This window comes from Tympanuchus pallidicinctus, unplaced genomic scaffold, assembly GCF_026119805.1.
Source record: "Tympanuchus pallidicinctus isolate F22 unplaced genomic scaffold, pur_lepc_1.0 scaffold3, whole genome shotgun sequence".
NCBI lineage: Eukaryota > Metazoa > Chordata > Aves > Galliformes > Phasianidae > Tympanuchus > Tympanuchus pallidicinctus.
The window spans coordinates 25,559,133-25,575,703 of NW_026294747.1; the positions used below are offsets into that span (position 1 = coordinate 25,559,133).

Genomic DNA, 16,571 nt, shown 5'->3' on the forward strand with positions numbered 1-16,571 from the left:
TTCCCCTCCATCTTCTGTTGCTTTTGTTCTCTTCCTGCAGTGGTCTGTGGCAGCTGTCTACAGCAGCCACAAAGTGTGTAAATCCTGTGCTTCTGGAAAGGTGTGGGGAGAATAGTTTCTGAGGTGGCTCAAAGGTAAAAGAATAGAGTACAGGACTTGTGAATCTAAGGAACACATTAAAAATGGTGTTAGGGGTTGTTTTGTGGTAGTACTCGTAAAATTATGGTGACACTGTACCTATTTTCTGTTTGATTGGTTTGATTTCAGAAGAATATCATCTTGCGTGTATACTGTTCTCTGCAACCCTCCTTTGAAAAGCAAACAGCTTAGAAAGAACCTGCAGTTGACGCGGCTCCCAAAGCCTTCCCGTGTTTCCCACTTCTGCTCACGCTCAGCTCGTGGCAGCTAAAAGGTCCCGCAGTCACATCTTGGAGGAAAGCCAGGGCGCTCCCCCGCTGCTGTGCTCTGCTGCGCAGTGCTTGTCAAGCTACAGTGGAATGGTTAATATGTCCCATTCTTCTACCTCTCTTCCAACGTGTGACGTTCTGCTCTTAGCAAATCTGTAGAACGTCTGTAGATGGTCCATCTCAGCATTAAGCCGCGTAACACCGCAACCAGTGTCTTCTGGGTGCTTTTAACGCTGGTTTAAGGTGATGCCACGATTCTGCCATGTAACTATTGGGGCTCAGGGTGGGGGTGGTGGAAATGCCAGGTAAGAATTTTCCTGCATTTAAACTTGTGCTCGAGAAGCTACCTGGGGTGTAACTCCTTATGAATTAGTGTTATCTGACTCTTTGGTGGAATTCTTCACCCACTTGGTCAGTCTTGAATTCTTTACTGTACATGGATGTACACCCTATTTATGACTCCACCTGTTCCGTGCCCGCTCCCCATGCCCATGATATGTTCCCTCTGAAATACTGGCTTTGGCTTGGTTCTCTGAGTGTTTTGCAACTTGGATTGATTTATCTGGCACTGGGCACCTTACTGAACATGGACTTCATCTGCACTTAATGTTGTGATTCTTGGAAAGGGGGAGTGGGTGCACTCTGACACTGTTAACAGGAAGTTGTTTTTTTCTTTCCTATTTTTTTCTTTTCTGAAAGACTGGGAAGAAGGCGGTTAAAGCGGTCCTGTGGGTATCGGCGGATGGACTCCGAGTTGTAGATGAGAAAACAAAGGTTAGATTTCTCTTGACAAAAGTTCAGAGTTTCTCTATAATAACACGCGTGCCATAACTTTAACTAGACTCTAATCTCTATCTTAATGTAGATGTTGGTATCTGAAAGAAAGATTTAAGCATGTAGATGTTTAACCATTTCTTCCTTGGAATATGTATGTAAGCTTATTATTATTTTTGTTTATTAATGCCGGTACTCGATAAAATGAGGCAGGTAGCACAAGCTAGGAGCTGTCTTTGTTGCATTTGCCAGAAGAGCCATCTTTTCCCAACAACTTCTGTTGATGTTGAACTTGCAGTGACTTTTGTCCTGTATGACTGCAGAAGGATGTGAGAGTAATACATGAGAAAACTGATGTTGATCAGTATAATATCCAGTGCATCCAAATCCCACGTAAGTCTGAATGAACAAAATCTGGCTTCCAAAAATATAGTAAAGGGAATAAATAAAATAAGGTCATTTCCCTTAAACATCTCAAATTTTCTTCAATGGATATCAAATTTTCTAATTTTTAATTAGAAACTGTTGGTCTCAAGTGGAAGGCAGGTGTATCCATGGCTTCCTCTGGGATGTTTCGCAATGTTTTATTGTGAAATAGTGCAGTGTGTAGGTAAAAGCAAACAATTTGTGTGTTCATGCAAGTAATTAGAAAGGAGAGCTTAATGCTTATCTCTGTAGGTTACTAGCATTTTAGAAGATGCCACAGCTAGCGGAACAGTTTTTACTGTAACTAGTATAAAATGAATTAGTTTTATATTCATGTGACTTAATGCTTAGCTTAATGGCCTAAAAAAATGATTTCTGCTTGCCAACACTGAGGAGCAGGTAGAGAAAATGTCCCTCTGCAGTGTGGTAGTGTGATGAATAGCTGCTGTGGAGATCAACATCTCCAGGGCTGTTTTTGGGATGTGCTTTGGCAGCACTGAAGTTGCTGTCTGTAAAAATTCAGTATTTAATATGAACATACAGGAACGTACAGGTGAGTTCAGTCTGCTGATTGCCTTAAAAAGGCTAATAAGTACATGTATACATATGTAGAAATGTATTGAATGTGCATTATTAAATTATACATACCTATATTGGATTCGTAAAAATGAATTTTAGTAACTTTTTCAGACCGTAGAGGTAATGAAAGGAGTTGTACTTAAAAAGGGAATATGATATTGCCTCCTGGTGGTTGAACGCAGTAGCACAGGTGCCAAGGAGCAGACACGAACCGAAAAATACACTGACAAACATCGGGCAAGGAAAGGAATGAGGACAGCATCGTTATTAAACCATACTGCCTCCTCTTTAGATGCACCTCTCCCATCCGTTTGTGGAAACAAATTGGGGTGTTTGATAGTGCCAGCTCTGCTGGTGCTTTTCTATTCCATCCTTGCATTGCTTGGTGCCACACGAGCTGTTGCTTTTTGTGCAGCAGCTGCTAAGTCTTCTCACACAAGCAGACTTCTTCACAGTAAAGATTTTTTGATTGCTAGACTGCATTAAAAATAAAACCAAATTTCCTTTTTTCACCACCCTAGATCCACAGTCTGGAGCAGAGATGTTAGGAATTGTGCATGTCCCTGAATTCTGAACTGGCCACCTTGTCTGGCTTCTGCCAGGGATGGCTGGTGGAAGGTGGCAGCCATCCTTTTTGTTTCACACTGGGAATGGTTTCTGAAGAGCAAATTGACTTGATAGAGAATTGCAGCCAAATCAGCATAACTTCTTTGTAATATAAATGCATCCTGCAGTTACCACTGGAAATGATTGGTGCAATTGTTTCTCCACATATCCTCACATCTTTTTTTTTTTTTTGTGTGTGTGTGTGTGGGACTGGAATGGATTCTTTCCCCTCTAGGATCTTATAGTTGATCAGACAATAGAGAAGGTTTCTTTCTGCGCGCCAGACAGGAACTTTGACCGCGCGTTCTCATACATCTGCCGCGATGGCACCACCAGGCGCTGGATATGCCACTGCTTCATGGCTGTGAAGGACACGGTGAGTGCACTGCGAGGTGTGCCCAGCTCCTGCTGCTTCCAACTGGGAGTTACATGAGAAAATGAACACAGAACTCTGCAATGCATTTTAACGTCAGCTTAATACTACTTTTTCCTTAAAAATTATTTTAATTCTGATTCTTTATATCTGAATTATTTGCCGTTCCTCTATGATTTCTGCTCGTGCAGAGAAGCAGAACCCAGCATGGTATGTAAGTGGAATGCAGTCAGCCTCAGATATGGGTAGCAGAAGGGAAGCACTCTTCTAAAAATAGACAGAAGATGTTCTCATCTGAAGACGTACACAGCCAAAAACTGGAACAGCAGTGACAGTTTTTCCAGGATAAGATCATAGTGAATAGGGTATGAATAGCAGGCTGGGTATGAATGTAGTCTCTTGTATGCAAATGCTGTCTTGAATGGAAAGTCATCTGAGTGCTAAGGGCTGGAGCTAGAATGAATTACATTAGGGTCCTGTTTGCTTCTAAATGTTAAGACATTTTTGCAGTGGAAGGTTTGTAATATCAGTGTTTTGCTCTGTAGACCTAAATTATCTAACTTCCTGATCCAGCCTTCTCCTCTTGTGGTTTTTTGTTGAATCCTGCCCATGTATTACGCAAGGGCTTGAAACCCCATGCAAATCCACTGAGATAACTCCACATAGCCATGTGTTGAAAGCAATTATGTTTGTTAATTTATCATGTTTCTTTAAAGAGAAACTGTGAAGTTAAACATTCCCATTTAAACTCATGTCAGAGCTATGTTCTGCTGTGTATGCGGGTCAGTTCACTTACCAGTGATAACATATGGGTTGAGCTGTTGTAGTAATAGCACTTGTGACTCAGCTGCAGCCTCCAGATCAGCTGGAATGCCAGACTTCCTCCAACTTCAATTTCACTTCTTTACTGCAGTCATTGGGCAGTGGATCCTTTTGACCTCACTCGTTAATAGTGGAAGTGCCTTCTGGAAAGCACTCAATACTGATTTGCGCATTTGGTCAGAGCCATTAAGAGGTATTGGTGGTCAGCTCTGCTTTTAAATTTCACATTTGCACACAACCGTATTGCCTTCCTGCACGCTCTCTTCCATTTGAGAATAGCACTGATCTGTCCCTCAGGACTTAAACCTGCTAAGATGGCTCCACAAGCACTTTTTTTCTGCACAAACGCATCCAGAGGAGAGGAGGGATCAGTGCAGGTACGTTATCACACTGCTATCATGGTAGCAGCTAAGCTGAACAGTCTTTCGTTTCTGGAGGCCTTCATGCTTGTGCACTGGTAGTTGTGACCCTTTGTACATCATGTTTAGTTTTAGAGCTACACAAGGTGGCCAATTACAGTAGTTTTTTAATGTCTTAATTAGAGTCCTCTTGTAAAGGTGTTATCAGTTTGCAGTGCTTGAAGTACATCTGTTCCAGTCACCACATGATGCAGTGTTGTCCTGTGCAGGGGGAACGGTTGAGTCATGCCGTGGGCTGTGCGTTCGCAGCGTGCCTGGAGCGAAAGCAGAAGCGAGAGAAGGAGTGTGGAGTCACTGCCACTTTTGATGCCAGCAGAACCACATTCACTAGAGAGGGGTCATTCAGGGTCACTACAGCTACTGAACAAGCAGAAAGAGAGGAAGTTATGAGACAGATGCCGGATGCTAAAGGTAAGGGATGCAACGTACACAGCCGTCCCTGGTGAGCAGAACCAGCACTGGGACTGAAGTAGAGCCCCAGCTCCAGAATCCCTCTCTTGAACCCTGTTATGTACAAATCATATTTCCACACACCTGTCACTTTGCAAGATGAAAAATGCTCCCGGATTCACTTACAGGGTAATCTTCCCAATAAGGGAAGGCCAAAAGGCCTTATTAGAAACACATTACTAAAAATGTAAGCAGATCGCCACACTTTCTGTAGTCTGAAGATTATTGTAAATGAACAGAAAATTGTGTGGTTTTTTTTTTAAAAAGCAATGTACTCTTATTTTGGTTTTTAAGGCAGGTTGCAGAGTTTACATTAGTTACACTGCAGGAGGGAAGAAGAGGGCAATCGGTGTGCTTTCTAAAAATGGAAAAAACAACACAAATCACCAGAAGCCACCTTACGTTCAAAAATGGTAACAGGGTGATTGGAAAGGAGTGTTTTTTACTACTTAGTTGTTTAAAACTTGGAAGTGTTCTCAAATTCAGTTGAAAGTAGAACTTCTTACCCAGGTTTTGTTAAGTGATAGAGATAGCATTGTACAACTAGTAAAAAGATAAGTGTTATAATATTACCCATAGCTCTCTGTACAGTGCAGTTGGATTTTTCTTTCAGAGGGTTCCACAGCAAGTTTTGTTCTGCCACTCTTGCAAAACTTTAATCTTCGTTTTCATCATCCATCTGCTTGTTCCCATACGTTAGTTTTAGAATGTGTTAAATGAAGCTTAAACACAACGCCTTTGTTACTTGGGGGCATGAGTCAAAGTCTTGGCTCAGTGAAGGTGTGTGAAATCCTTTCCAAGGAAGACTGATTAGAAAAGTTTCACTTGAACGAGCAGCTGCAGCTCATGGGTACTGAAGCTTGCAAGACAACCTAATTAGTTCCTCTGATGGTTCCAGCTCCTCAAAAATGCCTACTGTGACTCTTCTTCTTCCAGACTTCTACTTATTCTGTTGATGCATCAACCAAAAACTAGTCACTGTTTTTTGTATGAAGTTTGGAAAGTCTTCAGAATGCGGCTGGTGCCCAGCAAGGCCTGTCAGCTCAGCGTCTGGCTCTGCCTTGCAGCACGCTTCCATCTCCGCAGTGCTTTCCCTGGAGTTGCTGGGGAGCTGCTGTTTGAGTGCTGAACGCCGCCGAACCTATTAAGCGCTCACTCTGGCCTGCTGGAGCTTGTGAGGGTTGTTTGGCTGCCGCTGCTGCTTCTGCAGGGCTGGGGGGGGACAGGGACTTTAAAAGAAGGTCCTAAAGCCGTTCTGTTCCCTGCAGCTGCTCTCAGCTACTGACTGCTGAGAACAATCAGTAGTAGTATTTTGGCCTTGATCTGTTTTTATAGTTATGTGGGAGGGGAAATAAAGGTCTCAAACACACAGTATACTTTTCAGTCTTAATCATAAATGAATTGCGGGTGTTTCCAGAGCAGTGTTCTCAGAAACTGTGAGGCCAACATAAGGCCATCATTTCTAGGAAGCAGCTGGCCTTCCTAAGCTGTGCTCTGGGGGCTGGGTGTATGTAAAGCGTGTGTGGTGAAGACTACGAAAGGAGAAAGAAAAGATTTTCCTGCAATGGTATTAGAAACCTTTTTGCTGGAATAGTACTGGTTATGCATTTTCTCTTTACAGGAGTTAAGGGCAGGCAGTTGAAAATACGTTGCTTTACTCTTCTAACCTCACCCTGTTTCCTCCAACAGCTGAAACAGAAGTGAAGACAGCAGCACCAGGTGCTGCCCCAACTACTACTGCCCCCTCTCCTGGCTCACCAGCTTCTCCTACTGCTGAAGTCGCTGCCTCTGTGGAGAAGGAAATGAGCAACCCCCACGCTATCCCACGGAGGCACGCCCCTATAGAACAGCTTGCCAGGCAAGGCTCTTTCAGGGGCTTCCCCGCCCTTAGTCAAAAGATGTCTCCTTTTAAGCGCCAGCTGTCCTTGCGAATAAATGAACTGCCTTCAACAGTGCAAAGGAAGACAGATTTCCCCATGAAAAACTCAGGTAAAACCAAATGGTGAAACATTACCTTAAGTTGCATCTTTCTCCTTTCCTTGTCTGTGGCTTCCAATAACGCAGTATTTTACAGTAAATTCTACTTGTGGAATATGCAAGAATTTCAAATGCAGTAGTCATAAGCAGAGGATAATCAGCTATAATAATTATCTGAAATACTGGAACAGAGCGTGAAGTGTGCAGGAACAAGTGGTGGTGTAACAGTAGGTACTGCTTTTCCCTCTGAGTCACTGATCCTGTTCCTCTGCCTAATGCCAGGGCAGCTAGAGAGTCAAGGCCTTACCCGCAGGCCGTGGGATCACTTGACATTTTTCGGCAGTCTGCACCTCTGCCCTTCTGAATTCTTCTTTTGAGAGGAATGAAACTACTTTTCACCTTTTGTTAAAGGAAACGTTACTGTTTGGGCAGTACAACTGTCTGTATCAGTAATGAGCGGGACGGTTTTCAGATGATGGAGTTGTGGTTTTGTAGTCATCCCAAAATAAACATCTGGGATGATCAGTACCTTGCATATCATTCTAGAATCCCTTTAGCCAGGTTATCCTGCAGGACAGCTGTACTCTCACTTGGCAGCAGAGCAAGTTAGGATTCTGAGTTTCAAAATTCAGATCTCTGTGGCAGAGAAGAGAACAACAAAAATACCTGATTTGATTGATCTTACAATACTTGTTTGGTGATCTGTGTGTTAAGACCAGCACTGAGTTTATCAGTTTAACAGTAACAGTGCACTGCTCACTGGAGCTAGGCTGGCTGAGCACAAACAGTCCGAATTCTTCCTGATTCAGAGCATTTGCTGCAGGTGCTGTATTGGAATATTCCTCAAATAATCAATTTTTGGGAATCCCCCTCCTTAAATTTTCCATGTCGTCCTTGCTGTATCAGCCATCCTATGGTTGTTACACTGTATACTGCTTAATTATGTCTGCCCAGTTCACTGCAAGGAAGAACTGATGATCAGTGTTTTTGAAGAGCAGTGCTGTTAGAAATAATGAGAACATCTGGTCGGTCAGTAGCCGCACTCCAAACGGTGCTTCATCTGCACTGTGCTGATGCTTGGCTTACAGCCGGGCGTCCATTTCACTCCAGCAAACAGCTTTCATTTCTCATAATTTTAACACGGGAGTCGGGGCTTTCAGCTGCCTCTGACCTGCAGCTAGTAACGCTCTGACTCCAGGCTTAACTAGCTGCTCTGTAGAGCTGGCAACATGGTTATCTTCATCTGGTTCCTGTGAAAGTATGTTGTTGGAAGAGTTAAGCCTATTCTATTTTCCTTTCTCAAAATGCCAAATATTAGTGCCAAATCCTTCATATTTTTAGCACTTAATGCAGAAAGATTTAGAACTCTGTTAAAGCTGTAGAAAACCTTTTATTTTCTGAACATTCTCTTGCATTAACACAGAGAAGCAGCAATAACCAACTTGAAATTTGGAACACTGATCTCTTACACTCTTGACTAAGTCACAAAATGCACTAATGGCTTTATGTTTGTTTTTACTGTCAGGTCTTAAGCACCCGATTTAAAAACCAAACCATAAAAGCTGTCATGCACATCAGTAGTAGCAACACCTAAGAGATAAATAAATCATGTTTCAATTTCTGTATGCCTTGAGCTTCATTTAACCCATTTTGTTGGCATTGCAGTCCCAGAGGTGGAAGGGGAAGTGGACAGCATTAGTGCCCTGTGCTCGCAGATCACCAGTGCGTTCAGCATGCCGTCGGAGGACCCTTTCTCTTCAGCACCCATGACAAAACCTGTGACAGTGGTTGCCCCACAGTCTCCTGCCTTTCAAGGTCTGTGATTTCTTTGCTTGCTGTGGTTGTGCTGGATGAGGCTTGAATGCATATAATGTTGCTTTCCAGTAACACATGGCCTTAATTTCTTGTGTAAGTCTTGTATCAGTATTTTGGAATAATGCATCTTGTTTTATTCATCCCGTCTGTTTAGTTTTTATGTGGTTTTGTTTTTAACAAGAAGTTCATGCACCTACCACACGATGGTTACCTGTAAATGGGACTGACTTTGAGATCATGGCTATTTCAGCCAGTCTGCCACCTGGGCTGCAAAAATCTAAACAGTGGTGTCACAGGAACTAAATCCTGCAAGGGAAGGAGATTTTGTGCCACTCGATCACCATTTTTCACACAAACTCCCAAATAAGATGTAGAGATCCAAACTGTAGCACGCTTGGTAGCCTCTAACCTTCATTCCACCAATGCAGTTTTATGCAAATAGTGTGGAAAAAGAACCTCTCCTTGTTAAATGTAGTGATTATTTTGCATCCAAAATCTGGTGTTCTTTGGAATCTAAATTTAATCACTCTGTAACTTCCTTCTGGTGAGCCAGATCTCTTGGCTATAAAAACCCAACAACTTTAACTTTAGTTATCAGCGCTGACGATCTCATCAACTAAATAAAAATCCACCATCCCACAAATGTGAACAAGAGTTGGCTTGGTGAAACGGAATTTATGTGCCTCATCAACTGTCAGTCCAGTTTGGCTAATTTACGCAAACTGCTGTCATGTGGAAGTGTTTAAAAGTGTTGTATGTTAATGGTTACGACATGGCCCACTAATACTCCAGTCATGTGCATGCCTTGCATGAATTAATTGCACTGATGTTGTCTGCTCCCATTTTAGTTAATGGCACTGCCTCAGCCTTCTGTGTGCTTGCTGCTAAACCATCCCAAGCTGCTGTAGTGTCCACAGCTATGCCAGTTCGTGAAACCAATCCCTGGGCTCATGCTCCTGCTGCTAATACTGGAGCTGCAGCCATGGTCTCTGGTAAGACTGGAAGTAGATCCTGTGCGTTGCTATGAGAGCTTGGATCAAAAGCGTAATTGAGCTCCTGAGACGCCTGTGTGTGCCACTTGATGAAAAGGGGAAGGAACAGGAACAAAAGCTGGAAGTAGTAGCCTTTTGCACAAGTGGATGGAGGGAAGCTATGAACTTGTAGGTTCTGGGTCTATAAGGGAGACCGTTTCTTATTTTGGCAGGGTTTTAGAAAAGCTGATGGTGTAAAAGGAAGCTATCTTGTTTTCATTAAAATAGCGCATGCTTGAGGATGAAGAGATCTGTACATGGACCTCCAAATGATTTCTGTGCATTGTTCCCAGCCAGAGAGAGATCACGTTCGGTACTTAAAAGCTTTAGAAATTAATTTCTTGTGTCTAGTAAGTTTTAGTTTGTCCCTTCAGTTGTCTTTGCCTACATTCATATCCAATGTGAGGTAGTAATTTACCACTGTAAAAACAACAGAGAACTGACAGTTTTAACTAGTTGAGACAGTTAGGCCAAAGGAAGAGTACTGAGCAGTTGTCCACTTCCTAAAAACTGAATAACTGCTTTTCTCATTACATTGAAGAGTTGGTGAGGTCCTATAGGAAGTGAAACAGGGAGAAAGAAGACTGCAGCATTCAACTAATGAAGGATGGTTTTGAAAGGGGGAGAGGAATGGAAATTATGGTATTTTTAATTTTTTTTTTTAAATCACTGAAGATAAATGAATTTAAATAGAGCTGTATTTATAACAGAAAAATCTGAATTGTTAGAAGTTGAGGATTGCAATACTTTGAAAGGGTTATCAGCCTGAGTTATAGTCTGGGACAGAAAAATGAATGTTGCCTTGAACTTCCTGCTTCCTGTACCATTACATGCCAGTACTATAAAAGGGTAAAGCCTGAATTTAGAAAATAAATAAGGAAAACAAAACTTAAAAACAGTTTCTTGAAGATTAATGTTCCAACAATCCACCATTCCTGAGCTGTGCGTTCAGAAACTGATACTCCCATGTTAAGAGTTAGAGACTAGATTGCTGCCACCGAGCAATAAAGGCCTGCCCAAATATCTCAGATGCCTGCTATTAAAAACAAACAGCAAAACAAAACAAATGCCCACAAAACAAAAATCTGCTCTGTAGTGATGAAACTTTTCCATCCCTTCTTGACCAGCATCTTCCCTAAAACAGGGCAGTGCACTGGATGCAAAAAGGCGCTTCTGCTATTAGCAGCGGTCTCAGCTGTGGAAGGAAGAGGCCCGGCTGCTGTTGTGCATCCTGCGGCCTGTCTCACTGATAAAAGGGTGAGGAACAGAACCACTGATGACTTCCCTGTGCTTTCCTCCCCAGGCACCGAGTGGAACAGCAGCACCCCAGGCACGGCCTCGCCAAGTCTCTTCCAAGGAAATCACAGACGTACTCCCTCGGAGGCAGACCGCTGGTTGGAAGAGGTCTCCAAGACTGTCCGTGCCCAGCAGCAGCCAGCCCCCGCCGCACAGCCGCCGCTGCAGCCCCCTCCGGCCGCTTCCCAGGCAGCAGCCGCCTACCCCGTGAGCACCTTCATTGCGCCTCAGCCCGTGCCGGTTGGCGTGGTGCCGCCCATGCAGCCACCCTTTATTCCAGCTCAGCCCTACGCCGTAGCAAACGGGATGACGTACGCGGCAGCCCCGAGCGTACCTGTGGTGGGAATCACACCTTCCCAGATGGTAGCCAACGTCTTCGGCACGGCGAGCCACGCTCCGGCTGCCCATCCGCACCAGTCGCCCAGCCTCGTCAAACAGCAGACGTTCCCTCAGTACGAGGCCGGCAGCGCTACGGCCAGCCCTTTCTTCAACCCGCCCGCGCAGCACAACGGCTCTGCGGCTTTCAATGGCGTTGACGGTGGCAAATGGGCTGCAGAGGACAAGCACCCCCAGCCTCCGGCGGCCGCCCCGCAGGTAGACCCGTTCGAAGCACAGTGGGCAGCACTGGAGAGCAAGGCAAAGCAGCGCACGAATCCCTCCCCGACCAACCCCTTCTCGAGTGATTTACAGAAGACATTTGAGATTGAACTTTAAGCGGCCCTGTAGATAAAGGGAGCAGAGGGGACTGTTTCTCATCTGTTTGCTTTGATAATCCCAAAGGTCCCTTCAAATGAAAAATGGGTTAGAAAGAGGGAGCGATGATGGGGAGGATATAAACGTACGCGGAATTTCGTGCGCAGTTCTCAAAATAAACCCTGGAGCCACCTCGGTCTGCATTCCCTCTTCACTTGGAAAGCTGGAAGTTACACAGCAGAGCTGGGCGCCCGGTCCTGCAGAAGCATCACGTATCTCAGAAAGGATGGCAGACCTCAGACCTGCGACCTTCCGAGGCCCCGTGAGTCCTGGATGTTCCCCCCCCCAGGGAAAAAGCAGAGTTGGGGTGGGGGAAGTAAGGAGGGAGGTTGTCACCTGTTCAGCAGAAGCTGGCTCTGTGGAAAAAGTTGAGCTTCCGTTTTGAGTAACAAAGTGAATATTATATGTAAAGACTAAAGTAAAGCCAAAATCTTTATTTTTATGCATTTAGAATATTTTAAATAGTGGATATTAAAAGATGTATGAGTTGTAAGTAATCTTGCCAAAGGTTTAAAAAAAAAAGGGGGGGGGGTGTGAATGTAAGAAATTGTACATAAGATTGATTTATCTCCAATTCTTATTGTAAGTAACGTTGGGGGGTGGAAAAGGGGCTCTAGCTTGTTCTTGTATCTGTTCATTGTAAGTAGCATATTGCAACAACAATCACAACCAATAAGTCATTATATTGTAGTTTTAAATAATGAAAATTAAAGAACAGTATTGTCATGGTCTGAAAACCATGGGGAAAATTAACTGTTTTTTTATTGGAATCAAGCTACATATTATATATAGTACATTTTTTTTTTCTTCCATGTATTGCTGCAGTTTTCTTGTCTTAATCTATTGGTTCTAACACTACTGTGACAAACTTACTGTAACCATATCTAACATCCTGGGGCTGCCTAGGAACCCATTTTTTGTTTGTCTGTCAATAGATCTTAGAGGTTTTTTTAACTTTTGTTTTTATTTTTTCCACGGATTTGTGAAACCTTGTGGTAAGGCTGCAGCTGGTCCAGGTTCTGCCTCTGGTGACTTGTGAAATCCATCTCATTTTAACTTTACTTTTAAACTTTGGCCTTACAAGCAAATGTAAGTTATATATATTTGTACTGATGATTTATAATCTGCTTTAACAGAAATAAATGTTGGTGGTAGAAGCACCGTCTGTGAAAGCTTTATTTCCCCTCTCCCCATTTGATTTTCAGGATTTGCCCTTCTGGCTCATGATATTTCAACACTTCCCATTTTGTACCCCACATTATGTTACCTTGAACTTTAAGACTGAACTTGCAAATGTCCATTTGACCTATAGCTGTTTAAAAGCTCTGCAAAGGAGGGTTTTATGGGAAATATTGGTTTCTGGGTTTGCAACACTGGATTTTCTAATATTGAACACTTACAAAGACAAAAACACAAACATTGAAAAACAGGTGAAAGGAATACTCACTTGGGCTTTCTTTTCCTTTGCTACTAAAAGGAGGATCCTAAGGGCTGCCCAGGATGACACCATATTTTCACTCCTTTCTGTTCTCCCAGGAAGCTGATACCCATCCTATCAGTGTGGTTGGTTTTTACTGCGTGCTTACGTGCATGGTGTGAGATATACTGAAAAATACCAAGTCAGACTTTGTAACCTGAAAGGAGAGAAATGCTGCCTTGCATCAGCCCTAGCATTTGAGCTTGCCAGCAGTTGCCATTTCCAGGCAAGTACAGAGGTGGGCTAGAAAATGGGGGCTTCTTTCTTTACCGGTTCTTTCTTACCTTAAGCACACCTGTGTGGAGTACAGCACCAGCAGCAATCCCCAGTACCCTGTGGTATTGGAGTTGGTACCTGTGCTTATTTGACTTTCAGAAAGCTAGCAAAGAGTCACATACGCTTAGAGATCTAATGTTGGTTGGGTCTGTGGTTTTTGTGGGTTTTTTTTTTCTCCTTTCTCCTACTAGTTCCTTGGTCTGTCAGAGCTGTGCCCAGAGATCAGATGGAAATAGCTACACCCTTCCTCTGCCTGGAAGATAAGGGTAAAGGGGATAGAATGACCTTCCAATGATCCTTTGTTTAGAGAAGAAAACCACTACCTTGATTCTCAAATAATATAAACATTTGATTAGGAGGTTAAGTGATACTACACAGAAGAAAATTCTCTGCTTGCCAAATACGAAAATGCAAACACACTGCTTTAGTTAACTAACTGTTAGAGCCATGATGTATTTGAAGCAACACACTGCCTTCAGATCCCATCCTTATTACCATGGTTACACATCTGAAAGGAGGTCAAGTAATAAATGAGAGAAAAAAAAAAAAAAAAAAGAACGTTCCTTCAGTGTTAAAAGTCCAGTCTGTCAGAACACAGATGCCCACTACAGCTCTCACCAGGTTGGAGACAGAGCTCCCTGACCATGCTGTGTCTAATCATACGGCCTAAATGAAAGCTGACTGCACTATTAGAAAACAGGGCCCCTGAAACAAAGAAAGGGATGGTATTACAGAAATGGCAGCTCATTCTGGGAGAAAGGCATCTGATACAGGCACCATCCACTTGGAACCACCTTCCTGGGGGGGGCTCACAGCCCCTTGCTGCCCTCTGTGCCTGCCACACAGGACTGAAATGTACACAGCCTCTCATCAGTCCATGGTCTCAAAAAGCAGAGTCGTACCACACAGTTAAAAAAAAAAAACAAAAAAGAAAAAAAAGCTTTTTAACTGTTTGTAGCCTCTTGTTCCTTTACTGGACTGCTTTTAGACTGTTCAGTTTGTTCAGATCTTAAAGCATTGTGTGCAGTACTGCACCCACACCTGTGCTGAAGAGAGGGCAATCATTAGGTTGGTAATTCTTATTTTTAGATGCAGCTGAACTGATTTACTGGATTTAGAGTTCAGACCAGCTTTAGGCTGCCAAGCCTGGGGATTTACACCCACATATTACTGCTGCCCTGAGTGCCAGTTCTGGACTGAAGGAGAGGAGAGTGGTGTGATCACAGTCCAGAATTAGCTTCCTTTCATAGAAGCCTTAAATTAGAGAAGCAGAACTAGGAAAAAAAATCAAAACACAACCTAAAAGCAACACACTAAAAAACACAAAGCTGTTGCAAAAAACAGCCCTTACTACCCACCTGCAAACATCAACATCAGCACTACACATCACTGTACCAGCAAAGAAGTATAGCTATATCTATACGTCCAATAAATGGTGCCAATTAATACCAGCAACCCACCCAAGACTCAGAAGGCAGTGCAGAATGAGGCTGCTTCTAGGGCTAGTGCTATGGAGAAAGAATATTGAGACTGTAGAAAAGCTTGGAAGGTCTAAGTCTGTTTCGAGTTACTGAAGTTGTGCCTTTGCTGGGTCAACAAACCATCCTATACTTACCATCTTACACACACACACCTTAATCCCCAGGGATTTCTCTTTCAGTGCCTCATGCATGCCAGCTGCCACTCTGTGTTCTGTATTAGTTCAGACAGGAAGGATGCTTTTTAGCTCTAACTGCTTTGCCTCTGTGTCTGGAAATCCCTGTTTGTTGGCACATAACAGCAAGAATCAGCCCTGGTCACATGCAGACCCAAGTGTTTCTGGAGCTTACTGACAACAGCAGATAATTGGGAAATTTATTCTAGCAAGACAAGTATCCCTACACCTATTTACGTGTTTATATTACTCTCCTCTCCAAGCTGATACCCAGCACAGTGCTAGCAAAAGCCCATACTTGCATGAAATTCAACAGCACGATTCTGGCTCTGGAAAAACCAAACTAACTTCATAATACTTCCCAGAGATACTGATGTTTAATCTGCATCATCTTAGAACATACTACAGTGTTGTTATGTTAATGATCCCTACCATTCAGAAAAGGCTAAATACATTTTTCCATTTTGTCCAAAGCTTTCTGTGGAGCATTGCTTTCTGCATTTCAATCTAGAGCTGAATACATTTAAGTGGAAACCAAACCGACCCAAAGATAAATTCTACTTAGGAGCGCTGTAATAAAACAGCTACACTATGTAGCTGCAGTAGGTGACATCACAGCTGCATCTCCAGAGCTGGCAATCTCACAGCACCTCAGTGCTAATTTTACATGCACCAAGCTGTTTGTCATGGTCAGATTCCTTTGCTCCTCAGCATTATAAATGTTCCTCTGTCAATAGTCCTGTTAAGACGGCTCTGGCCCATCTTAAGACACTTCAGCCTATGGTGCTTTTTTGAGCTATTCTCTTTTCCTTATATGAAGAATCTTTCATTCTGGTTATTTGCCCTCTCTAAAGTCATTTGGAGGGAGTATTCCCAGTGCTACCTCCTTCTGTGAAAAGCAGCAACTACCATTATGTGGAGATGGATGAGCTATTGCAAGGCATACAAGGAAGACATTGCAAGGAGTCAGAAGAAAGAAGTTTGCAATAAACCTGAGGATGGTGGTTCTCCCACCTTTTGGCAATTACACCCTACACCATTAAATCTGCCCTCTGGAGCTGCCAGAACAGTTTCGTACAGTAGAAGAACAGAGTTCAAAATTCTTGTCTTGTCACCTGCTGTTCCACACGGCCTTGGTGGTGTCTGTCACCCACTGCGATGAGGAGGGCTGTCGCGCGGCTGGTAGCGAGAGCAGCTGGCACAGCAGAAGCTGGCATAGTACTCGTTACTGCAGAGCTGGGCCTGCACGATCAGCCCACAGTTGGCGAGGTGCGGCTGGTCCACACATTCTCTGCTCGGGTCCACAACGTGATTCACAGTTGCTGCAGCCAAGTAAAAGGTAAAGCCAGCTGAAAACACAGCCGGGGCTTGCCTCCAGGTTTATCTTCCCCTCCCCAAAACCACAGCAGGTTCCCATTTTCTCCATCCTTCCAGTT

At 43.5% G+C, this 16,571-nt stretch overlaps 2 protein-coding genes across 23 annotated transcripts in view; one reads left to right on the plus strand and one right to left on the minus strand.

Moving 5' to 3' along the window:
- The window catches only part of NUMB (NUMB endocytic adaptor protein), a 93,794-nt gene extending 80,909 nt beyond the window's left edge, over positions 1 to 12,885 (plus strand). For 11 of the 14 annotated variants that reach the window (XM_052695502.1, XM_052695498.1, XM_052695505.1 and 8 more), the window contains 7 exons: positions 1,107 to 1,181; positions 3,028 to 3,168; positions 4,616 to 4,817; positions 6,546 to 6,845; positions 8,499 to 8,648; positions 9,497 to 9,640; positions 10,983 to 12,885. In XM_052695502.1, the coding sequence (XP_052551462.1) occupies positions 1,107 to 1,181; positions 3,028 to 3,168; positions 4,616 to 4,817; positions 6,546 to 6,845; positions 8,499 to 8,648; positions 9,497 to 9,640; positions 10,983 to 11,689 (1,719 nt within the window). In that variant the 3' untranslated portion in view covers positions 11,690 to 12,885. The remainder of the gene's footprint in view (positions 1 to 1,106; positions 1,182 to 3,027; positions 3,169 to 4,615; positions 4,818 to 6,545; positions 6,846 to 8,498; positions 8,649 to 9,496; positions 9,641 to 10,982) is intronic. The other 3 variants (XM_052695508.1, XM_052695511.1, XM_052695512.1) reach the window with 1 other exon arrangement.
- PAPLN (papilin, proteoglycan like sulfated glycoprotein) overlaps positions 12,449 to 16,571 on the minus strand; it is a 63,524-nt gene continuing 59,401 nt past the window's right edge. For all 9 annotated transcript variants that reach the window (XM_052695492.1, XM_052695495.1, XM_052695491.1 and 6 more), the window contains one exon: positions 12,449 to 16,457. In XM_052695492.1, coding sequence (XP_052551452.1) covers positions 16,282 to 16,457 — 176 coding nt within the window. In that variant the 3' untranslated portion in view covers positions 12,449 to 16,281. The remainder of the gene's footprint in view (positions 16,458 to 16,571) is intronic.